This window comes from Silurus meridionalis, chromosome 16 (assembly GCF_014805685.1).
Source record: "Silurus meridionalis isolate SWU-2019-XX chromosome 16, ASM1480568v1, whole genome shotgun sequence".
Lineage (NCBI taxonomy): Eukaryota > Metazoa > Chordata > Actinopteri > Siluriformes > Siluridae > Silurus > Silurus meridionalis.
The window spans coordinates 3,222,501-3,247,698 of record NC_060899.1 but is presented as its reverse complement, the minus strand read 5'-3'; the positions used below and the strand labels follow the sequence as shown (position 1 = coordinate 3,247,698).

Below are 25,198 nucleotides of genomic sequence, written 5' to 3'. Positions count from 1 at the left end.
CTGTGAAAGGAACAATTTTAAGAGCTCAACACAACAGCTTTTATGATGCAAAACTTTAGTTTTTGATTCTGAATATATTATTCAGCTTGTTTTGTTATTTATTTCAGAAATCCTTGTGATATATTCAGTTTGTGCTGGTCTGACTTTAATAAGAGAAATCTTCAACCTGAGGTATGGCATCAAGATGGATCAGGAACGTCCGGAGACCAGAAGGGGACAGGATCACTGGTGTAGCTCGATTATTGTGCTTATACCACAGCAATTTGTCACATCCGATTAAATTTTTAAAAATGAAACAATAAACTTTCACAGCTATAGTTAACATCCAGAAAACAAGTTCCCTCTATTTATTGATTTACATTATAGCAGGCATAAATGGTTGCTCTATCACCAGCCTTTTCTTCTGATCTCTCGATGTTAACATCTAAAATGTGCAGCTTGGAACTTGGAACATGCTACTGAGAAACTCCAAAACGACTTCCTTGTATCAAAGCTCTGACACTGGAGAATCCTTCCGTAAATATGAATCTAGCATATTAGATTGAGTGCAATAATCTAAACTTGTGATGCATGTGCGCACGTGTGTGTGTGTGTGTGTGTGTGTGAGTGTGTTACCTGAATATTTTCCGCCTTTGCTCTTTTTGATGAAGCAGAGGATAAGCAGGAGGAGGAGCAGCAGCACAATGGCGCTGATGAGGCCGATAAACCAACCCTCTGTGGCAAAGCTGCTCTGCACCTTGTCTACATCTGAACATGAACAATGAGAATAAAGAACAGGAACATTGGTGCAAAAAAGGGCAATTAAAGCATTTTATTTTACAGCTGAATCATGAGCGGCCCTGCTGGTGTGTTAATTGCCAAAAAAGGAGTTGTACCTGGTCCATTAGTCTGCAGGTCTTGTGTCCAGTATGTTATGTTGTTGTGGCGAATTTCGAGGCGGTACGGCGTTCCTGCTTTCAGTCCCTGCAGCTGATAAAAGGTCTGCGTCAAATTCACCTGCTCCGACTCCTCCCACTGACCTAAAACAAAGACATACACACAAACCTTCAGACATTTACACACTCCCTCTAACTGGACTACTGAGAATAAGATTGTTTCTAGGTCAAAGGGGTACCAGGGGACCACCAGGGGGCACCAGTGGGGTCCAAAAGAGCACAGATGTCCGAGAGCACTAATCATAATTCTTCTGTTATAAATTTATGAACAACAAAGTTATGAAGTGCAGTTTACAAACAGAAAAGAGTTGATAAAACTAAAAATTAAAATAATTTATATATATATATATATATAATATAATAAAATATAATATAAGCTCACTCAGAACTTAATCTAAACCCTCCCAAATGCTAATATCTCTCATGAATGCAATCTTTATTAATTCCTATTTTCATTTTCCTACTTTTTCCCCAATCTCTCACTCACCGCCCTTCCCCAGGTAATGAATCGTAAACCCGATGTTTCGATATCGTTCTCCTTGCACCCAGCTCAGATTCACAGACGTTTCTCCGACTGTCGCGTTCACAGTAGTTGGTGGAACTAGAAAAAAATACAACAAAAAACAAGGCAGATGTCTTGATGAAGGGAAATACACAAAAACTGTATCTATCTATCTATCTATCTATCTATCTATCTATCTATCTATCTATCTATCTATCTATCTATCTATCATCATCTAAAACACTGTGCTTTTGTAATATAAAGAAAACAGACAGGGGGCGCTCTCTGCCGTCTCTGTCTCTCATCTCTCTTGACAGACACATAAATAAATCAACCAGAATGTTAGTGAATATTTGCCTCACATACATAATAAATATATCAATAGAAAGCTTAAAATGTCTACACAAAATGTTTTAAACAAAAATCACACCAGGAACAAATATTCTCTGATTATGTAATCCTTAGGAATTTTACAAGAGGTACATATTCACCGGTATCACCTCATTAACCGACCGTGTGGAAACAGCAAAAGTTCTGTTTGGTGTCCTGATGATTTACCATAATTGCTCTAAAACATTTAGGCAAGGCAAGGCAAGGCAAGTTTATTTGTATAGCACATTTCATATACAGAGATCATTCAAAGTGCGTTACATAGAAATTAGAAAACAATATATAAGAAAAAATTAAAAATAAAAAAATAAAATTATATATATATATATATATATATATATATATATATATATATATATATATATATATATATATATATATATGAGCAATAGAATCATAATAAAAACAAAGATACATGATAATTTTAAATCAATTAAATGTGATTTTAATAAAAAACAGTTTAAAATATGTCAAAAAGAAAAAAACAGGAGTAAAAGTGATTTGAATTTATGTGATGTGATGTGATGTGAAGAAGCACAGTGCTCATTCAGTAAATGCAGAGTTAAACAGATGTGTTTTTAATCTAGATTTTTAAGTGTCTACTGTTGAAACACATCTCATCTCTTCTGGAAGCTGATTCCAGCTACAGGTGGCATAATAGCTAAATGCTGACGCACCTTGTTTTAAATGAACCCTTGGTAACCTTTGGTATTCTTTACGAGAACATTTTGTCTTCATGCTCTATGTTGAGTTTGGTTTCATTCATTAAAAATTTAGTATTCATTCAAGGTACATTAATCAGGAGTTAACTCATTACAATTGTGCGATTAATCGATTAAATATTTTAATCGATTGACAGCCCTATCTACGCTTCTCTGCTACCTGACTATGGGAAATGCATATTAATAATAATTAATATATTTGCTATGATCTAGTATTTTCTTTTCTTTCACAAATGCACATCAGATTTTGGTCCAGGATTTCAGGCCATGAATAAAGTTAGCGGTTCATAAAAACCTGAATATTGTGTGAGGGAAGGATGGATACACTGCTTCAGTGATAATACATTACATTTTCAGAATATGTTAGACCCTCTTTCTAGAGCAACTTATAAAACAACCTATCCTGGGGTCATTTAAATCATTTATGAATTATTAATGAGTTAAAGAGACTCTGAATTTTATATGAAAGATTTTATGATACAGAAACAGAAAGTGCATCTTTACCTCCGTCGAGTAAAGTGGTGGCATTAACATGGGTGGATTCTCCTTCTCCAGCAACAGTAAAAGCTTTCAGGGTGAAGATGTAAAAATTCTTTGAGTCCAGATCGTGTATTTTGTACTGTGTCTCTTTCGGGTCGACCTGGATCGCCTGTAGAATGCTGGTACCGTTCTTCAGAACTAAAGAACATAACGATAAAATGAAGACTAATCATTATTCTCATAGAGGCTTCACAATCTACTGTTTGTTCTGTTCCTAGTCACATGCACAGAATTAAAACGTGACCTACACTTCTGGTAAAGTAGAATGTATCCTCTCAAGATCCCATTAGTTTTGTGGGGTTTTTTCCAGAACAGCGTGATCTCGGTCTCCGAGGGACTCTCATATCTCAAGTTTGAAACACGGCCAGGAGCTGAAAGCAGGAGAAGAGAAAGAGTTAGGGATTGTTGCAGTTTCACACACACACACACACACACACACACACACACACACACACACACACACACACACACACACAATGCATATGACATTTTTTTTTATAAAAGTGACGTTCTGGGTTGAACGTGATAGTCATGGTAGATGATAGGTGAAGTCTCACCTCCCTCGGATGTGCTAAAGACAGTGGGGAGAGACATAGGCCCCTCCCCTTTGCTGTTGTAGGCGGCGACTGAGAGCTCATAATCGGAGTAGAAGTCCAAGCCAGCCACGATCGCCTCATTTCTTCCCTCGACAACAATTTCTCGCCTTTCCTCCTCAATCTCCATCACTTGTTCCATGTCTTGAACCATCTCTTTTACCGTAGCAAGCGCTCGCTTCTTTTTCTTTTGATGTAAATGGTCTCCTCTGGACCCCAGCCTCCTCAGAGAAATCTGCAAGATACACACAAGGAAAGAACATGGGGAAAAGATGGCTTTATTGGTTAAGCTATACAGTAATGTTATGCTAATCCAGAATCATTTTGTATTGATAGCCCTGTAATAAATTATATACATCATAAAAATCATTAATATTAATAAAGAGAAGATAGAGGTACGAGGGTCAATTGACTTTTATGGGGTCAGACACAACACAACATCTCTAGAGCACAGAGGGTTAAGGGTCCTGCTCAAAGCCCACAAGAGCAGCAGCTTGCTGAGATTAGGACTTGAATCCCCAACCTTCTGAGCAGTACCTCAGAACTGTATCCACTGAGCTACTATTTCCCCTCAAAAGCACAGCTTCATCTCCTAATTACAAACAAAAATTGTGGGGGCACTGGGGGCGTGGTCAAGGGCAGGGCAGAGGGAAATGAGTGGTAAGGAACACACACCTGTGTTGAGTTGAACTAACAAGTGATCTCTGTTGCAATTGTGTGGCAGAAGAGATAAAAGAGCCTCAGAGAAAGAGAGATGGGTCAGAAACCAGAGCTCTGTATAAACAGTGAAAGTAAAAAAAAAATATATATATAACTTATTTCTTTATTTATATCCCAAGCCTGATTTCAGTTTCATTTTTGTCCGAACATCAAAACTTACTACAATCGATACATAGGGAACTTATTATTCTTGTCATATTAAATGCTTTTCAGAACAATATACCCAATAGTATTTGGACACCTGACTTATCCAACCATATGTGGTTCTTCCCCAAACTGTTGCCACAAACCTCTAGTCTGTCACTTGAACCAGGAGACCCAAACCTGCCCCAGCATGACAATGCCCCTGTGCACAAAGCAAACTCCATAGAAAATATGCTTGGGTTAGAGTGGAATCCTGATATAAAGCTCTGACTTCAAACCTATTGCACATCTTTGGGGTGAATTGGAGTGCTGACTGCACCCCAGGCCTCCTTATCTCACCTACATTAGTACCTGACTATACTAACTCGCTGAATAAGCACAAATCTCCACAAGCACAATACAAAATCTAGTGGAAGATCTTCCCAAAAGCTTATCCACAAACATTTGTCCCCCCCAGAGGTCTTGCTAGACAGCAGCATCTCCATAACTCTTTCTCCAACACACTATTCTTCTTTTTTCCAATCATTATTTGACTGACAATGAACATTTAAAGTTTATCAAACTGAGCAGGAACACAATTCTCTCTTTATACACTATCTCCTTCATTTAAAGTGTTAAACGCTCCCAGTAATCTTAAAGCTAAATTACCGTCATGTCTGCACAATAAATGTACCTTGTAGCCAAGCAGATGTCCACGCACCGACTCTCTACTGACCGGATCCCACCTGACTGATGCAGTTGTAGCATTAAACAGAGACACTATTATTTGAGTCGGCGCCTTCTGGGGAACTGGAAAAGACACAGAGAGAAGGAAAAAGTCAGATGAAGCAACAATGTCAAGCCAAGTCAAGTTTATTTCTATTGCGCTTTTCACAACAGACATTGTCTCAAAGCAGCTTTACAGAATTTAGGAGTTAAGGTGAACGGTGTGTATTTATCCCTGATGAGCAGCCATGGCGACTGTGGCAAGGAAAAACTCCTTTAGATGTTATGAGGAAGAAACCTTGAGAGGAACCAGACTCAAAAGGGGAACCTGATCCTCATTTGGGTGATATCAAGAGTGTGATTATAGAATTTAAACAATACAGAACACTGGAGAGTGAGAACTAACATGAGCACTGGAGTGTAAGATTATGAGTGATGATCTTTCTACAGTCTTATACAGTCATTTGAGAACCAGGAGCTACTGAGCAACTCATAAAATAGCTCAACATTTGCGATCTTCACAGATCCAACACCAGCTTCTACATGCCAGAGCCTTTAAACACTCAAAGAGGTCCAAACTCCACAATGTGGTTTCTCAGGTACCTGAAGATGAAATTCTAGACCTTTACAGCTCAAAACTTTGGGCACATCTTTTCAAGGTTTTTTACTCAGTCAGGTGATGATTTTGTTAATTGTCATTGTCTACTTCGAATGAAGGGAAACTTAAATGCTACCACATCCAGAGTTGTCCTATACAATTGTGTGCCTCCAAAATTGTGGTAGTTTTGTGAAGAACCACTAATGGTTGAAGAAGTCAGGTGTTCCAACACTTTTGCCCATATAGATTAAGTTATAGCAGATGTAAACAGTCCGTCATCAGTCTTTCTGCTTTTTTCTGCTTTAAGTTAATAAAAACCTCTGACCTGGAAGGAGTGGTTTTTTTAACTTTGTCTATGTATAGCATGAGAATCCAACTTTAACAGTATAAATTAATCAGAATGCATGAAATAGCATTAGACCCCCCCTTTAACTTGATTTAGGAGCAAATAAGTAAAGCGTACCGTCTTCTCCCGAGTAACCGATGGCAGCCTCTGGACTCGGTCCATCTCCAACCCCGTTTGCCGCCTGCACTTTGATTTCAAAGGGCACGAAGGTACCCGTGTTGTTGACTGTAAATGGAGGATGGGAAACAAAAGCAGACTGCCATGGCTCATCAGGGCCGGCTGCTTCACGCCAAAGCACTTTATACCCAAAACCAGGGCCATTAAAGTGCCTTTGATCCAGCTCCTAAAGACAAAGAGAAAGTGATAGAGAAAGATTTACATAGAAATCTGTCAAGCAATCTAATAATACAGATAATAATAATAATCTACAGATATATTTTTTTGTAACTATTGTTAATTACAGAGGTAGCAGTTTTTTTTCCCAAACTTATGAGTGATTTGAACTCATGACCTCCTTATTAGTTCAACATCTTATAAATTAAGCTCATGCAATCATCCAGCAATCGTACAGGATGAAAACCATTCAGATATAAGATGACTTCTCAGTGACTTTTCCCTTGTAATGGCTTAGAGAAGTCAGGAAGTCTAATCAACAATTACAACAATTCTGAGCAGAAAAGCTTCCCAAAACACACAATACAGATCAAGCACTAAGGTGAATAAGGTACAACTAGAGACACATAGAAATTCCTGCAGCAGAAACTCTATGTTGTCTTGAACATATATTGATGGAAAACTTTCAGTATTTAGAGCAGAGATGCCCAAACTATGCACATTGGTTGATTTGGCCATTTGAGAAGAAGGAAAAAGAAAAACAAATTTATTTGTATTTGGAAATACTTTTCAAAATTAAGGAGTCTTTCATTAGAGGTCACTAAATAGCTGTAATGCACACTCTGTTGTACAATAAGTTGGATTGTTTCTCAATTTACTATTTCACTGAACTTTAAAAATAAAACTGCATTGTTTAAGCAGATTTCCAAGTTCTATGTATTTATTTTATATATAAAATCATAACTGAAAGTATCCATGGGAACAATCATTTTATTATATATCAATCAAATTTTTGTTTCTTTATTGAAACATTTTTGGGCACCTCTGATTTCGATAATTGGTTGCAAAACGAATATTAGAAGAACATAAAGAATGTTACAAAATAAAGAATATATTATTAAAAAATAATAAATATATATATATATATATATATATATATATATATATATATATATATATATATATATATATATATACAGTAATCCCCTGTTTATTGCGTTTTTTTGTTTATCGCCACCCCCCAAAAATGCTATTTTATGTACACGGTACTGTACTGTAATAACATTTTAGTTAATTTTATAATTAATGATTATAATTATATGAATAAATTTCATTATTTCAACATAAAACTCCAAGAGACCGGTAAATCAGCCAAACTAATTAGTTAAGTGGCAGATGCAATACCGCGATGAACCAGGAGGGGCGCCAGATTCGAACCGCAGTAAAGCGGGGGATTACTGTATTCATATATCATTTTTATTTTATATATCGTTTTATCATTAAATATGTCATTTGTTATTTTTTAATGCTGCTCATTTAATTAATTTGGATTTTTTTCAGTTATTCATTCAAACATATAAAAAAAATGTATACAAGTATATACAAAAAAGCAATTATTTTAAAATGTATTGGTTTTTTAATGTAATTTTTGGTTTTGGTTAATTTTTGGTTTCAGGCGAGTGTTTCCTAAATTCTTTATATTGTATTAGTTACTAGGTAACATTAACTGAAGGAACCTGAACTGCGGTTGGCTGGATGGTAAATAAAATGGTATATAAAACAGGTGTAACTCCATACCTCCCATGTGATGACCATGCTGTCTGGATTAATTGATTCGCTTCTCACGTTCACCGGGGTGATGTCAGGTGCTGCAAAAAACAAACAAACAAACAAAAAAAGGCAATTATTAGAGATGCATCAGGTGATTTTAGAGTTCATGGAGCCGTGATCAGTTTGTTTTAGCTAGAAAGAATTGTTTTGTTGTATTATTAGTTTTTATTGGAACATGCAAGAAATAGTCAGAAAAAAACGATGTACTGTAGTCAGATCTTGATAATTTCGTCGACTTAATAACTTAGTCAATGTTATACAACCGTTCAATTTCATTCCATTTCATTCAATTCAATTCTATTCAATTCAATTCAATACTATTTGTATTGTACTTTGGGACAATGGACAATGGGACAATGGCCAAATTGAGACATTGTCCTAAAGCAGCTTTACAGAAATGTGCATCATAAATTAGTCCTTATAAGTTTATGTCTGCAAGCCCATGGCAATGGTGGTATGGAATTTTTTTTTTTTGAGATTATGTGAGAAACCCTGAGAGAAACCAGATTCAAAAGGGACATTTCAAAATAGTTCTATCACTTATCAACTGGTCACTGAATGTAAAACTTCATGTAGCCCAGAGCCATTGTTCCAAACCAAATTTATTTTCATAGATCCCAAGTTTAACCCTCCACTGCAGCATTATAGATCAACCAGAGATCTGTGAGGTGATGATCATCAGGTGATGATGCTGTTACCTGCAGAAGGTGTGGTGTACGGCTCGGAAGGGACGCTAAACTTGCTCGCGCCGATCTCATTAACCGCCGAAACTTTGAAGTGATACGAGCAGTAAGGAAGTAGAGGAATCTCCAGGTGACCGATTTCGGCAGGAACACGCTTCAGCTCCTTCCAGGTTCCTTTCGATAAGTGCAGATCTTCTCTCATTTCAATCACAAACTCTACAGGAGCAGAGAGAGGGGAAGAGATTTGTCACGCTTCACACTCACACAGGTTTTCTTTAAAATGTCATTTTCTTTTGCTGATCAACTTAAAGGTCTGTTTAGATTTTGGAAAACAAAGTGTGGAGCATATCAATGGGGGATGCAAGGTTTTCTTTTTCCAAAGAACTCAACTAATTAATTAGGAGTACATAAAAATAATAGGCAAATGTAGAAACAAACAAACAATTATAAATGAATACATTCAAATTTGTGGCCTAATGCAACAAATACTTTTTTTTAAATTATTTATTATTATTGTTTTGAAATTATTTATACATTTATAAATATATAAAATCTATAACAATAAAAAATTTATCAAAAATAAAAATAAAAAAATCTATTTTCTTATTATAATAATTTACAAATAGTATTTAAATATACACTATATGGACAAAAATATTGGGACACCTGACCTGAACAAGAAGAAAAACAACTACAAGATGTCTTTGGATGCAGTAGAATGAAATATTCCCTTCACTTGAACTTGGAGACTCAAAGATGTTCCAGCATGACAATACCCCTGTGCACAAAGCAAACTCCAGGAACATATTCTTTACATGGGGTAGAGTGGAGGATCTTCTGCTATAGAGCTCCAACCCTATTGAACACCTCTGGGAGGAATGTGAATGCTGACTGCACCCCAGGCCTCCTCACCTTCTCACCTACATCATTACCTGACTTTACTTACACACTTGTAGCTGAATGAGCACCAAAATCTAGTAAAACATCTTCCCAGGAAAGTGGAGATTAATTTAAAAGCAAATGGGGACTAAATGTGGAAGGGATGTTATAAAAAGCACATACCAATCCAGTCAGGTGTCCACAAACTGTCCATATAGTGTAATGTATAAGCAAAAGCTTATAGATTGATCTTAACTGTCATCCAAGTCATCGCCCCAGAAATATTTTATTATATCAGAATAAAAGGGAATTACCAGACACAGGGCTGTTGTTGTCAAATCCGGGACTCCAGGACAGAGTGATGCTGCGATTCTCCTTCTCGTCCAGCTTCAGTGAGTGAGGAGGTTCAGGCTTATCTACAGGAGAAGGACAACACACTCATTCACTCAATTTCATACCCATGCCCTCATACATTTACTAATACATAGATTCACACCTTCACTTACCACCAGACTCTTTTGTTTACTCAGTCTCAGTCATTTGTTCACCTACCCATATGCTCACACCTTCACTCATTCACACATCTGTAAACTCATGCCCTCATTAATTTACTCCCTCACACATTCACTCCCTCACTCACTTAAACATTCACTCCTTCACTCACTTACACATTCATCATTCACTCACTTACACATTCACTCCTTCACTCCCTCAAACAATTACTCCTTCACTCACTTACACATTCACTCATTCACTCACTTACACATTTACTCATTCACTCACTTACACATTCACTCATTCATTCACTTACACATTCACTCCCTCACTCACTTACACATTCACTTCTTCACTCCCTCACACATTCACTCCCTCACTCACTTACACATTCACTTCTTCACTCCCTCACACATTCACTCCTTCACTCACTTACACATTCACTCTTTCACTCACTTACACATTCACTCATTTACTCACTTACACATTCACTCCTTCACTCACTTACACATTCTCTCTTTCACTCACTTACACATTCACTTCTTCACTCACTTACACATTTACTCATTCACTTACACATTCACTCATTCACTCACACATTCACTCCTTCACTCACTTACACATTCACTCCTTCACTCACTTACATTCACTCATTCATTCACTCACACATTCACTCATTCATTCACATACACATTCACTCATTCATTCACTCACACATTCACTCATTCACTCACTTACACATTCACTCCTTCACTCACTTACACATTTACTCCTTCACTCACTTACACATTTACTCATTCACTTACACATTCACTCTTTCACTCACTTACACATTCACTCCTTCACTCACTTACACATTCACTCATTCACTCACTTACACATTCACTCATTCATTCACTCACACATTCACTCATTCATTCACATACACATTCACTCATTCATTCACTCACATTCACTCATTCACTCACTTACACATTCACTCATTCACTCACACACATTCACTCATTCATTCACTTACACATTCACTCATTCACTCACTTACACATTCACTCTTTCACTCACTTACACATTCACTCCTTCACTCACTTACACATTCACTCATTCACTCACTTACACGCTCACTCCTTCACTCCCTCACACAATTACTCCTTCATTTACTTACACATTCATTCCTTCACTCCCTCACACATTCACTCATTCACTCACTTACACATTCACTCCTTCACTCACTTACACATTCACTCATTCACTCACTTACACATTCACTCATTCACTCACTTACACATTCACTTATACACTCACTTACACATTCACTCCTTCACTCACTTACATATTCACTCATTCACTCACTTACACATTCACTCCTTCACTCACTTACACATTCACTCATTCACTCACTTACACATTCACTCCTTCACTCCCTCACACATTCACTCATTCACTCACTTACACATTCACTCCTTCACTCACTTACACATTCACTCATTCACTCACTTACACATTCACTTATACACTCACTTACACATTCACTCATTCACTCACTTACACATTCACTTATACACTCACTTACACATTCACTCCTTCACTCACTTACATATTCACTCATTCACTCACTTACACATTCACTCCTTCACTCACTTACACATTCACTCATTCACTCACTTACACATTCACTCCTTCACTCCCTCACACATTCACTTCTTCACCACTTACACATTCACTCCTTTACTCACTTACACATTCACTCCCTCACTCACTTACACATTCACTCCTTCACTCCCTCACACAATTATTCCTTCATTTACTTACACATTCACTCATTCACTCACTTACACATTCACTCCTTCAATTCCTCACACATTCAATCCTTCACTTCCTCACACATTCACTCCCTCACTCACTTACATATTCACTCCTTTACTCACTTACACATTCACTCCTTCACTCACTTACACATTCACTCCTTCACTCACTTACACATTCACTCCTTCACTCCCTCACACATTCACTTCTTCACTCACTTACACATTCACTCCTTTACTCACTTACACATTCACTCCCTCACTCACTTACACATTCACTCCTTCACTCCCTCACACATTCAATCCTTCACTTCCTCACACATTCACTCCCTCACTCACTTACATATTCACTCCTTCACTCCCTCACACATTCACTTCTTCACTTACTTACACATTCACTTCTTCACTCACTTACACATTCACTTATTCACTCATCTGTAAACTTCATTCATTTATTAAATTACACATTCACTCCCTTATTTACTCACACAATCACTCACTGAACTCTGATGTAATTGATTTTGACAGTAGTGAGGTTCTCACCAATCACGATCAGTGATCCAGTGGCCTTAGCAAAGTCCAGCCTTGTAATGACCTCACATGTGTAGAGTCCAGCATCTTCAGCATGGATGTCAGTAATCCTTAATGATCCATTTTCAAAAACTGTGTATCTGCCAACCATGTGAACACGAATCATTAAAACACTGAAAATCTATTCATTCAGCCCAGAGTGATTTGGTATTTGCATAAAAAGTATTTGGCTCTCTTGAATTTTTCAAATAAAAACAAAATTTCCAAATATCTTCATTCGAAAGAACGCAAAGAGAAACTGGGAGTGTTTACTTGTCATCTGGAGCTGATGTGATTTTATGTCCATCTTTCCTCCACTGGATTAAAGGCTTGGAGAGCTCAGCGTCCACCTCGTACCTGCAGGGCCAAACCAACGAAGATCCGCGCAATATCCGAAAATCACGCAGAGGAGATGAGATCTGAGTCTTGTCTAAAGAGTGTGTGTGTGAGAAAGAGAGAGAGAGAGAGAGAGAGAGAGAGAGAGAGAGAGAGAGAGAGAGAGAGAGAGAGAGAGAGAGAGAGAGAGAGAGTGAGAGAGAGAGAGAGAGAGAGAGAGAGTGAGAGAGGTATGAGAATAATTAGATGATAGTAAGACAGATAAAATTTAAACAAATTACAGAAAAAATTTAAAGCAATATTAGGCAAAGAAAGAACAACAAAATTACCAGAAAACCCCCAAAAAACGAAATGAAAAAGAAGTAACACAAAACATTTGAAAGAAAGAAAGAAAGAAAGAAAGAAAGAAAGAAAGAAAGAAAGAAAGAAAGAAAGAAAGAAAGAAAGAAAAGGAGCAAATAAAAAAGAAAATGGGAAGAAAAAATGCAAGAATAAAAAGAAAGAAAAATATTACAAAAGAAAAAGGAAAGAAAGAAAGAAAGAAAGAAGAAAGAAAGAAAGAAAGAAAGAAAGAAAGAAAGAAAGAAAGAAAGAAAGGAAAAGTGCAAGAAAGAAAGAAAGAAAGAAAGAAAGAAAGAAAGAAAGAAAGAAAGAAAGAAAGAAAGAAAGTGTGTGTGTGTGTGTAACTTACTCAGCACCACCAGAAGTGCAGTGATGGAGATGTTGGAGCCTTTGACTGAACACTCGTACTCTCCTGCATCTTCGTGGCTCACACTGGTGATGTGTAACGTACCGTTGGTCATCTCAAACATCCTCTCGTTAGACAGGACTGAGACACTCGTTTCATTCTCCCTGAAGAACCTTACACCAGGATTCACACGTGTGTAAAAAATAAAATAACACCATACAGATGTGTGTATAAATAAAGTAACACCATTACACACATGTGTGTGCAAATAAAATCAAATATAAAAATAACACCATTAACCACCATTGGGTATAAATTATATATTTAACATTACTGGTCTTTGTGTATGAGAATGCACACATTGATAATTACAGAAAACTGACCAGCTGATGTGGGGCCGTGGAGAACCAAAGGAGTTGCAGATGAGAGACGCCATGGATCCCTCTGTCAACCGATACACTCGTCTGTCATCAGTCAGAATCTGAGGGGGCAGGACTGAGTGAGAGACACAGAGAGAGAGAGAGAGAGAGAGAGAGAGAGAGATTTGAGAAAATTTCTGTAACACTAGTGTGAAAGTTAGTTCACCATTAGTTCAGAACACAAGACTCGGACACGGACTCATTTGCGGTGTGAGCCCGGTGGTGTCAGACCCGGCCTCGATAGGCTTCGCTTGCTTATGTTTTCAAGTATCGTTGTTGTTTTGATTCAGGATCTCATGGCATGCATGCACAAGGTAGCCCATTTTTCCACAGCTAAAGCTGTCATTTCATATCAGATTCAGATGTTGTGTAAACAGTGTAATCAAATCTGTCAATTCTGATATTAAATGAATAATCCAGCGCATCTGCATTGTTTTTCAGAACCATGTAAACTTGTTTTTGGAAAGACACAATCTGTTTTAGCAGCGTGATTTACACCTGATAGGTGAGACCAACTTGCCAAAAAAAGACAACTCTTTTGCTAGACTTTCATCTTTTACAAAAGGAGGGACATTTGAGATGATTTTTTTCGACGGGCTGCTGAGCGGGAACACAGGTACTAGGGAGTCATCGATTTTGATTCTTGTTTGGATCACTTCCTTAGCCTTTTCTATCGTGCTTAAAAAGCTATGCTACTATGACCCACTACATCTCCTACTGCTAGAGAAAGAACACTCTTCTACATTTGTTTACACACAACCTTCACTTCATGATGCCAGGTTTAGCTTTTACAGCTCATCCTGCACAATCTTACCGCGTTTCCACAGAGTAGAAACACCAACAGAACTCTGTTACAACAGAATATCTGCTTCCTTTTTTTTTTTTATCACAAAAAAACACAAAGACGTATAAAAAGTTAGAGAAGAAAAAGCAGAACCGCACAAAAAAAAACCCAGAAAGAAAAAATAACTTTTCAAAAATTATGGCAAAGAAAGAAAGGAAGAAAGAAAACCAGGAAGTAAATATTAAAAACAAAGATTTAAATAAGTAGGATCAAAAACAAATTAACAAAAGTAAAAGAAAGAAAGAAAGAAAGAAAGAAAGAAAGAAAGAAAGAAAGAAAGAAAGAAAGAAAGAAAGGAGAGTGGACTGACCGACGACGTTGATGTAGGTGTTAAGGCTGGCCGTGCCGTGTTTATTGGAGGCCTCACACTGATAGACGGCCGTGTCCCCCTTCTCCACATCACTCAGGATTAAAGTCCCACCTTTTTCAGTCCGTCTCTCCTCCGCAATCGTATCTGATCAGAACATGGAGGCAGAAGGAACATTTAGTTGTGAAATACTTTATGGTACAGAATTTATCAACACCTTCTGACAGTCATTCCTGTAACTGTGTGTGTGTGTGTGTGTGTGTGTGTGTGTATACCGGAGATGGGAACTCCATTAATCTTCCATGCAATGTGTGGTGTGGGAATGCCCTCAGCGTGGCAGTCCAGTCTGACCGTCTCTCCTGGGCCATATATAGCGCTCTCAGGCTGCTTAGTCCAATAGGGAGCAGCTGGACACAAACAACGACCAATCAAAATCAGCCATGACATAATACTGACTTCTGTAAGGTTTTTTATGGGTTAGAATTTTGTATTTATTTCCAAATTTGCACACCCCAAAGAGTGTGTAGAAAAGTGTGCGTATGTAAGTGTATGTAATTACCCTCCACAGTAACCGTATAGGAGTGTGTTACATTTCCCAGTGGATTAGAAGCCGTGCAGGTGTACTCTCCATCATCACTCTCTGAGATAGAAGAGAACTCCAGCCAGCGGTCAAAGCGATCCAAAGTAGCTTGACTGGAGGAAAGCGGAGCGTCTTTCCTTTCCCATTTAACCAAAGGAGTCGGCCTGGGGCACAAAAATCACATACACCCAAAAGTTTGCATCGTTACTAGGATCGAAACAGGAAGCATCAATATCAAAGTGAAAGCTTACTTATAGCATAATAACCGTATTTACTTACAGGCCGTACGGAATACACTCCAGGATGAGATTCTGGCCTCGGAGAGCGGAAAAATGAGTGTGCGAGCCCTTGGGTTGGTGGAGAGCTGGAGGTCTGTTTACTACTGCATTGGCTTTAAAAAAGAAAGGATCAATTAAGTCAGCAGTCATTAATTTTATGTGAGAGCAAGATGGGAAAAAAATCGATCTAAAGCTTTAAGCTTCAGAGAGTACAATAGTGTTCTATAAATGCAAATAACTAACTAACTAACTTTCTTCCAGCTTCTCCCATTAGGGGGCGCCACAGCAGACCATCCGCATGTTTGATTTGGCACATGTTTTTACGCTGGATGCCCTTCCTAACGCAACCCTCCACATTTATCCGGGCTTGGGGCCGGCACTAAGGCTTGTGCAACCCTAATGGCTGGGGTTGGTTCCCTGACCGGAGATCGAACCCGGGCCGCAGCGGTGAACGCGCCGCATCCTAACCACTAGACCACCAGGGAGCCTTGTTCTATAGATGCGAATAATTAGCATTAATCGCTTTGATTTGCCTATTAATAAACTACAACCTAAAGATATTGGGTTGCAGTCAAGTTATTCGAGTGAAATTCACAGGAAATAATGATGACAGAGACCAGGCTCTGTGGATCAAATGTTTTTTTTATTTAGCTCAGTAAGGTTCATAGGTCCATGTTTGCAATTTCTGTCTCACTCTGGATCGAACTTTGACAATATGGTAATTCTGTTCATTCAGAACATTGCTTAAACTGAGTACTAGCTACCACTAGCTACCAGAATAGCTTTTTCTTACCCAATTCTAAACCCCTGTCCTATAACCCTAATCTATACAGGATGTTTTATTACTACACCACCTCTATTTCCTACCTCTAGTGCAGTGTTTGTCAAACTTTTTAATGCCAGTTCCCATTTAAGAGCGGGGTGGATCAAAAAAAAATAAAAAAATCAAAAGCATCATATAGCATACAGTAAAAAAAAAAAGGGAAAATAAAATTATAGTTGTGTTAGGTACCCTAACTTTATTTTAATGGCCTACTTGTTCATTTGTGGTTGCTTTGAGTGTATACAATTTATTTTTAATAGAAAAAAAAATCATAAATAAAGAACACAAAAAAATGACCTTCAATGCGCCCCACCTGTAATGTCTTTATTCTCCACTAGAGGGACGTACTACACACTTTGTGCAAAATTGTTCTTTAACAACTGGACAATCACTGCATTATAACATTGTAATACTGTTTTCTTTGCTTAATCATATAGGTGTATCTTGTTTGTATTAGTCTTTATGTGTATAAATGTGCACTATTGTTTTGCTCTAAACTGGAAGCAAATTTCTGGTATTTCCCAGGCATGCTTGACTCAATAAAAAAAATTTTCATTCTGGGTGTTACTCACAGGGGTTAACAATGAGAGAGACCGGCTCTGTGGATAAAATGGTTCTGGCCTCGACGTACTGGGTGTAGCAGGTGTAATCGTCTCTAGTGTTGCTGATCAGCGCATTGGCGAAATACAGATTGCCATTCAGGCCAATGGTGATGCGGTTACTCTGCTTGATATGCATCAATTCTGAAGAGAAACACAACAAAGAACAAAATGCTACGTGATCACGCTAAACCGATATACGAGCAGGAAATGATGTAAAGTGACTCACTCCTGTCCATCCAGTGAATGTAAGCATTCACTGTGCTGTTCGGAATATTACATTGAAGCACCACACTTTCGCCCTCGTTGACAGTCTTCACCACTCTCTTCTCTTTCACTGACACAGGTATGGCTGCAGGAATGAACATACACACATTTTATGGCCTTCTTAAACATTTCCAATGTGGTCAAAAATCATCAGCGATATTATATATAATATCATTTAAACTGTAAACTGAATAGATGCATGAAATATTCATCGGCTGTCAATTTTTTTTTTTTATTAAAAAACCCTATTACACAAAAAAAATGACTTTTTAACCATTTATAAATCCATTTAATGTTGTGGAACTTCCATGAAACAATATAATCAGTCATTCCTTGAACCAGCCTTTTGTTTTATTCTTGATAAAGCATAATGTAAACGTGATAAAGTGCTGGAAATGGAAACTCCTTCCATAAAAATGATTAATAAACATCTCGTCACCACAAAAGAACGACACTTTGAACTGATTTCTTTATTCGTCCGTGTGTGAACTTTTACTATAAAAGTGATAATAGATGATAATTTGAATGAAAACTTTCTACATCCTTAATTAGCTACATCTGCTTAACTTGAAATGTTTGACAAACACAGAGTTTTAGTTTGAAAAATAAGGAATATTTAAATAGTGTACAACATGTGAGTCTGATCTTGCTAACGAGTGCAAAGAGGCAAAAAAAGAAAGAAAAAAGTGAAAGCGATTAACTCACGCTCGGTCATGAGGTCTATGAGACCTGACTCGGCTGTCCCGAGTTCGTTTGATGCGTAGCAGCGATATTTCCCCTGGTAAAATTTCAGCTCTTCTTTGTCGTCAGCTGTGAGAACTCCAGAGCCGTTCTTATCCTCCATGAACAGTTCACCGTCCTTTACCCATCGAAAACTGGACACAAGATTCAATTCAATTCAATTCAATTCAATTCAATTCAATTCAATTCAATTCAATTCAATTCAATTCAATTCAGTGTTACTTGTATAGCACTTATAACGATGAACATTGTCCCAAAGCAGTTTTACCAAGTAAGTAGGTTTAGAAATTTTTTATGTATATGTTAATGCCTATAACCACTAATGAGTCAGCCAGTGGTGACATTAGAGAATAAATCTCCCTGAGAAAGAAACCTTGAGAAGAACCAGACTCAAAGTCCATTTTCCATTTATTGTGATTTTATCATTCATGATAAGTACTGTTCTGTGAACTGTTCATTGATGGGCACCTAAATGCAGAACTGTTCATTAAATTACTGAGCCATTGCAGTAAACTGTTGATATTAATTACAATCCATATCTATACTTATAGTTCTTGAGTTCACTCAGTCTCATCATGGATCTTTAGGCTGTTAAGAGTGTAAGGATGGCGAATGAATACAACTACTGAAGATCCCGAACGGAATCGGAATTAAAATTATTCCACTTTTTAAATCCTCGTCAACATCCCAATGTCCAATTTTGTTCTAGGTAACGGCAGACATGTGAATGGGAACTGGTGGCAGATATAAACTTTTAAAGGGGGAACTAAAGAAAAGTCTGTAATAGAATGTGTATTACGATCGGTCTAAGACAGGGGTCTGCCATATGTGACTTTTCAGCCAAAATGACAAATTGGTACACAGTGAACAGTGTTTCAAAGGAAACTAACGTCATTTTAGTGTAACAGATGTAACAGTGAAAATAAAGTTTTAATATTTTGTTGATGAAACCCTACACCACTGTAACTGTAAGTAGCTGATATTGAGGTCCAGACCCCTGCTCTCATAAGCTAACTATGGATAAATAAATAAAAATAATAAATCTTGGATGAAAACAACATGGACAGATTTATTCGCTTTAATTGCCAACATTTTGCAAACATTTGGCAAACAAAAAAAATATAACGTCGAACAACATTTTCCAACGAAGCTCAGCATTTACTGAACATTTAGTTTCAGTGAAATACTAAAAAGAAAATAAACTTCAGATAAAAATGTACTGATTCAGATTGTGTGTAGTTTCATTGCTTGAAAATTTTCATTTCTTTTCTACTTAAAAAAAAAATCTATTCTTGTATTCATCATACAATTTCAAAAAGGATCTGTTTTCATGAATTCAGAAAGCCTTGATTGAGCCGCGGTTCCCACGGCACACAATAGCGCATCTGTTGTACGGAAATGATCTGAATCTAGCGCTGGTATCAGTGTGGCTGGAAGTCTGGAGGAGTAAATTCAGATTAATAGTCGACTCTTTAATTTAATAAACAGCCTTTTTTCCCCCTATGAAGGCTTTTGGCTCGGCTCGGGCTCTGATAAGGGCATTTCAGAGGAATGAGAGGAAATGTCAATAGAAAATAAAACATCTGTCTTCCTGCCAAAAAGCTTTACAGCGGTCGTTTGTAAACGTGGATGGATTTATATGACTCTGTTTCAGCTAGAAGCCTGAGTCAAAGCTTTTAGCTGCGTTACAGGTGGTGATTGAAATGAATTTGTTTTGTCCAGAATACGTTTTTTTCCAAAGTAACTCCATCTTAATCATGCTAATGAAAATAAACAGTGCAGGCTAAAACAGCTGTATTTCATTTTGTTCACAATGTTGGTATTTCTAACAGTGCATTGCCAAACTCTTCTGATCTGATCTCCTGTTTCTTCACAAGAGTATCTCTTCAGGCTGACAGTAGTGCAGATCGAAAGCAAAAAAAAGGATAGAAGATTCGAGAAAGAAGGAGAAGAGACTAGAGAAATGGAAAGACCGAACAAGAAATTAAATTAGGATGGAAGAGCAGATAAGGTAGAAAAATATAAAAGAAGATAATTAAAGTAAAGAAATGAGAGGAAAAGAGAGGAGGAGAAAAGAGAAAAAGTAGAAGGGAGGAGAAGAGAATTGAAGAAATGAGAATGCAAGAAAAAGATGGTAAGTACAATGAAGAGATGAAAGAAGAAATCAGAAGAAAGGTAAATGGAAGAGAGGAGAAGAGAAGAGAAGAGAAGAGAAGAGAAGAGAAGAGAAGAGAAGAGAAGAAGAGAAGAGAAGAAAAGAGAGTAAGAGAAAAATAGAAGAAATGTGAAGGATTCAGAAGAGAATGAAATATAAAAGAAGCTGGGGAAATTAAGAGAAGAAAGCTAAATAGAAGATAGGAAGAGGATGGATGAAAGAAGAAGAGAAGAGAAGAGAAGAGAAGAGAAGAGAAGAGAAGAAGAGAAGAGAAGAGAAGAGAAGAGAAGAGAAGAGAAGAGAGACATGTTCCCAGGGTGGGCGGAGTCAGGGGAGGGTCTGTTAGACAGGAAGCTGCTGTGTGTGTTTGTTGTCCTGCTGAGGGTCTCACCTGGGTTTGGGGTTGCCGCTGGCTTCACACCGCAGAGAGATGTCATCTAAGTAGAAGGCTGTGTACGATTGTGACTGTTTTGTGATCAATGGAGGCTCTTTCACTGCACACACACACACACACACACACACACACACACACACACACACACACACACACACACACACACACACACACAGTTGTGGTGTTGGGACTGGAGTTATGACAAGTGTTTCTATAATACATTGTGTGATATCCAGGTTTGCCAGTAGTACAGTAATTTAACATAAATAAATAAATAAATAAATAAATATATATATATATATATATATATATATATATATATATATATATATATATATATATATATATATATGTTCATTATTAGTAAACACAATTAAAATAATAATAATTATATTATTAAAATAATTTATTATAATTATTTCAAATGTATTTAAAAAAAAAAAAGTATTATAATAAAGTATTATAAAATATATAACGCCTACAGTATATACCTAATAGAACTAATCATTTTTTGGTACTGGATACTGTATTTATTGAAAAAAAAAAGAATTACTGAATTCTTTACACAAATGATACAGTAATATTCATAGTGTCTCGAAAAAGTGTATTACGACAAAATTGATCACGATATAAATATTCTGTCATCATAAAACCTAAACCTTTTCTGTACAGCTTGATGGAGTGAAACTTTAAAAGAAAACCAAAAAGAGACAGAAATACACTTACGGTCAGATATGTTATCTGTCAGGCCAGAGGATGGCAGAAAGAAGGAACAGAAAAGAGAACATGATAAAAGTGAAGATTATATAAAACACTGTGTACCGGAGCAGAGGGGATTATAACAGTTACCACACAGACAGACGAGTGGAGCGAGGGATTGAAGTGGATTAGAGATGTTAGTCATTAAAAATTAGTAACATGCAGTTATTACACTCTCACATCACCATTGTTACCTTCACATCAACCAAACCAAACCATCACATCTCAATTCACTCATTTATTATTAAATACATTAAATACTTAATTATTAATGGTTTTATTATATAAATATTTGTAAATTAAGAAATTGGTGGTTATTATCTTTTATCTTCTATAATCTTAGTGTGAAAAATCCCCCAATACACTGAAGAATTTCCCCCAGAATTCCCCCTGGAATCCAAAATTTCTGCTTGAACTTCCCCCTAAAATCATGGAATTGTGAATCCCCCCAGCCGGAACCATGAAGTGTGGAATAATGAATTTCCCCACAAAATCATACATTTTCCTCCAGACATTCCCCTGGAATCATGGAATTGCAAATTTCCCATGTGGAATAATACAAAAATAAACCCTTACAACATGAATTTCCTGATGAAATCTAGATTTTTTAAATTTATTTAAATGTATTTTTAATTTTTTTCTGGAATCATGAATTTCCAGCAGAACTGTGAACTCCCCTCTGAAATAATGGAATCATTATTTTCCTGCTGGAATCATAAACTTTCCTGGTTCCGAGCATGAAATTCATGTGGAATCATGAATTTCTCACAGAATCATGATTTACCCCAGAATCATCAACTTTTCCCTTGAAACATGAATTACCCCAGATCTATCTATCTATCTATCTATCTATCTATCTATCTATCTATCTATCTATCTATCTATCTATCTATCTATCTATCTATCTATCTATCTATCTATCTATCTATCTATCTATCTATCTATCTATGATTATGATATTAATTCAATGAAATTTTGTATACATATAAAATACAGATCTGTTTGAGACTCACATTCTTTAGGGATTTGAATGGATGCAAAAGTTTCCCCGAACCAGAGAAGAAGAAACAGCAGCTGGGTTTTGCATTTCCCTCCAGGGGCTGATGAGTGACAGTGTGCACGTGACATTGTTCACCATCCCATAGATACACACACACTCATATACACACACATACACACACACACACCAAAGGTGTAGTCCAGCTCAAGTCCTTTTCCTGCGAAAGAGAGAGAGAGGGGAGAGAGAGAGAGAGAGAGAGAGAGAGAGAGAGAGAGAGAGAGAGAGAGAAGCGGTTAAGTTCAGGTGGATTGATGTAAGAGGAAAAGAAGGACAAAGAAAAAAGAATACTGGGTCAGAAAAACAGAACAGCTCCCATATGGAGTGGGAAAATGTGGAATGAATGGGATGTAAAGGCTAAGATAAAAATATTAGGTCAGTGGTGTGTGGTGTGAGATGTGTGTGAAATGGAGGGATGAGGAAGAAAAAACAGAACCTGTTTAATTAGAATTTGGGACAGAAATAGAAGAAAAGGTAAAAAGGAAGAGAAAGACAACGTGAAAGAAAATGAAATACTGTACGTAAAAAATCGTGACAATAAAGTAGCTTGATATTTTAAACTGAGAGAGAAAGAAACAGATAATGTTTATAATATGTATTTATTATCATCATCATCATCATCATCATCATCATTATACATTAACTGGTTAAGAGGAGGTTAAAAACCCTGTGTATTGTATGTGTAATGTATCAATACATTTTCATTTATTTCTTCATAACAAGAAAAAAACTATCATAATAAAACACACACACACACACACACACACACACACACACACACACACACACACACAGTAATTGCCACTATGTAGAAAAGCTAAGCCCCCCCGTCTGTTTCTTTCTCTTTTTCTCCATTTCCTCTATCTTTACTACTCTATATTTCTCTTGCATGCTGTATCTCTCTTTTTCTCTGTTCATGTCTCTCTCTCTCTCTCTCTCTCTCTCTCTCTCTCTCTCTCTCACTCTCTCTTATCTTTCTTCACGCTCTTGCTCTTTTTCACATTATTTGCAGATCTGTCTGTTTCTTGTTCTCATTTTTGGTCTCTGTTCTGTTCTTTTTGTCCACTCGGTTCCTCCTCTCTTTATTCTTTCAGTGTTTCTACTCTCTCTCTCTCTCTCTCTCTCTCTCTCTCTCTCTCTCTCTCTCTCTCTCTCCCCCTCCCTCCCATTTTTATTTCCGTTTCTTGTCATCTCTCAGTTTAGTTTTAAATGCAATACACAGGGTTTTTTAATCTCCTCTTAACCAAGTTAATGTATAATGATGATGATGATGATGATGATGATGATAATGATGATGAATACATATTATAAACATTATCTGTTTCTTTCTATCTCAGTTTAAAATATCAAGCTACTTTATTGTCACGATTTTTTACGTACAGTATTGCCAAAGGATCAGAATATAACAGAATGAAGACAATGCTATAAAATAAAAAATACAAACTGTGAAAATAAAATAATAATAAAATTACCATGAAAATAAATTAAATAAAATACAAACAGTGATGAAAGGACAGGGTGTATAGATGTGCAGATGGAAAGTAGAAATATACAGAATCGTATATAAAATACAATAAAAGGTTGAAGATAAAGACGTATAAATGTGGTAAAGTAAATGAGAATTGTAGTGAATCAGATGTGCATAAGTGTGTAATGATCCAGTGAGATGTGATCAGAGCAGCTCTCTGTGCATGTGCAATTCAGAGATGAAGGTATCTCTCTCTCTCTCTCTCTCTCTCTCTCTCTCTCTCTCTCTCTCTCTCTCTCTCTCTCTCTCTAAAAGCCAGGGATTAGTGATTTGTTCTCTTTGGAGTGGGTGAAGTGCAAACACAGTCGAATCTGCTGCTTCAGAGATAAAACCCAAACTCAAATTAGACACTTGATGAGATACATGAAGCGCGCGCACACACACACACACACACACACACACACACACACACACACACACACACACACACACACTGTCTCTGATTTGTGCCCCGAGGACCTGGATGTGGGCTGAGTGTGAGCATGAGTGAGAACACAAATGTCTCAGACAAATGAGAAAAACATAAAATTAAGAATAGTTTAAAAACAACTGCATTTAAACAATATAAAATAAAACAAAGAAATAAACAAATCAATCAATAATTAAGAAAGAAAGAAAGAAAGAAAGAAAGAAAGAAAGAAAGAAAGAAAGAAAGAAAGAAAGAAAGAAAGAAATGAAAGTAATTCATAAAGAAAAGAAAGAAAGAAAAGAAAGAAGAAAGAAAGAAAGAAAGAAAGAAAGAAAGAAAGAAAAAGTAAGAAAGAAAGAAAGAAAGAATGTGATAGTAAGGATTATTGTGTGTGTGAGTAAAGAAAATGTAATTAGGCAAAGAAGAGAGACAAAACAACAAAAGAT

General features: G+C 36.9%; 1 protein-coding gene across 5 annotated transcripts in view; it reads right to left on the bottom strand.

Moving 5' to 3' along the window:
• l1camb (L1 cell adhesion molecule, paralog b) overlaps window positions 1–25,198 on the bottom strand; it is a 56,358-nt gene that overhangs the window by 8,334 nt on the left and 22,826 nt on the right. For 4 of the 5 annotated variants that reach the window (XM_046869318.1, XM_046869316.1, XM_046869319.1 and 1 more), the window contains exons 2-26: window positions 22,772–22,975; window positions 21,726–21,740; window positions 20,997–21,099; window positions 18,415–18,584; window positions 17,672–17,794; window positions 17,416–17,586; window positions 16,022–16,133; window positions 15,722–15,906; window positions 15,438–15,569; window positions 15,166–15,309; window positions 13,976–14,087; window positions 13,596–13,765; window positions 12,842–12,998; window positions 12,542–12,669; window positions 10,016–10,117; window positions 8,838–9,038; window positions 8,107–8,177; window positions 6,313–6,538; window positions 5,220–5,335; window positions 3,647–3,917; window positions 3,338–3,460; window positions 3,054–3,227; window positions 1,423–1,536; window positions 876–1,019; window positions 616–747 (exon numbers count right to left, since the gene is read on the bottom strand). In XM_046869318.1, the coding sequence (XP_046725274.1) occupies window positions 616–747; window positions 876–1,019; window positions 1,423–1,536; window positions 3,054–3,227; window positions 3,338–3,460; window positions 3,647–3,917; window positions 5,220–5,335; window positions 6,313–6,538; window positions 8,107–8,177; window positions 8,838–9,038; window positions 10,016–10,117; window positions 12,542–12,669; window positions 12,842–12,998; window positions 13,596–13,765; window positions 13,976–14,087; window positions 15,166–15,309; window positions 15,438–15,569; window positions 15,722–15,906; window positions 16,022–16,133; window positions 17,416–17,586; window positions 17,672–17,794; window positions 18,415–18,584; window positions 20,997–21,099; window positions 21,726–21,740; window positions 22,772–22,886 (3,511 nt within the window). In that variant the 5' untranslated portion in view covers window positions 22,887–22,975. The remainder of the gene's footprint in view (window positions 1–615; window positions 748–875; window positions 1,020–1,422; window positions 1,537–3,053; window positions 3,228–3,337; window positions 3,461–3,646; window positions 3,918–5,219; window positions 5,336–6,312; window positions 6,539–8,106; window positions 8,178–8,837; window positions 9,039–10,015; window positions 10,118–12,541; window positions 12,670–12,841; window positions 12,999–13,595; window positions 13,766–13,975; window positions 14,088–15,165; window positions 15,310–15,437; window positions 15,570–15,721; window positions 15,907–16,021; window positions 16,134–17,415; window positions 17,587–17,671; window positions 17,795–18,414; window positions 18,585–20,996; window positions 21,100–21,725; window positions 21,741–22,771; window positions 22,976–25,198) is intronic. The other variant, XM_046869320.1, reaches the window with a different exon arrangement.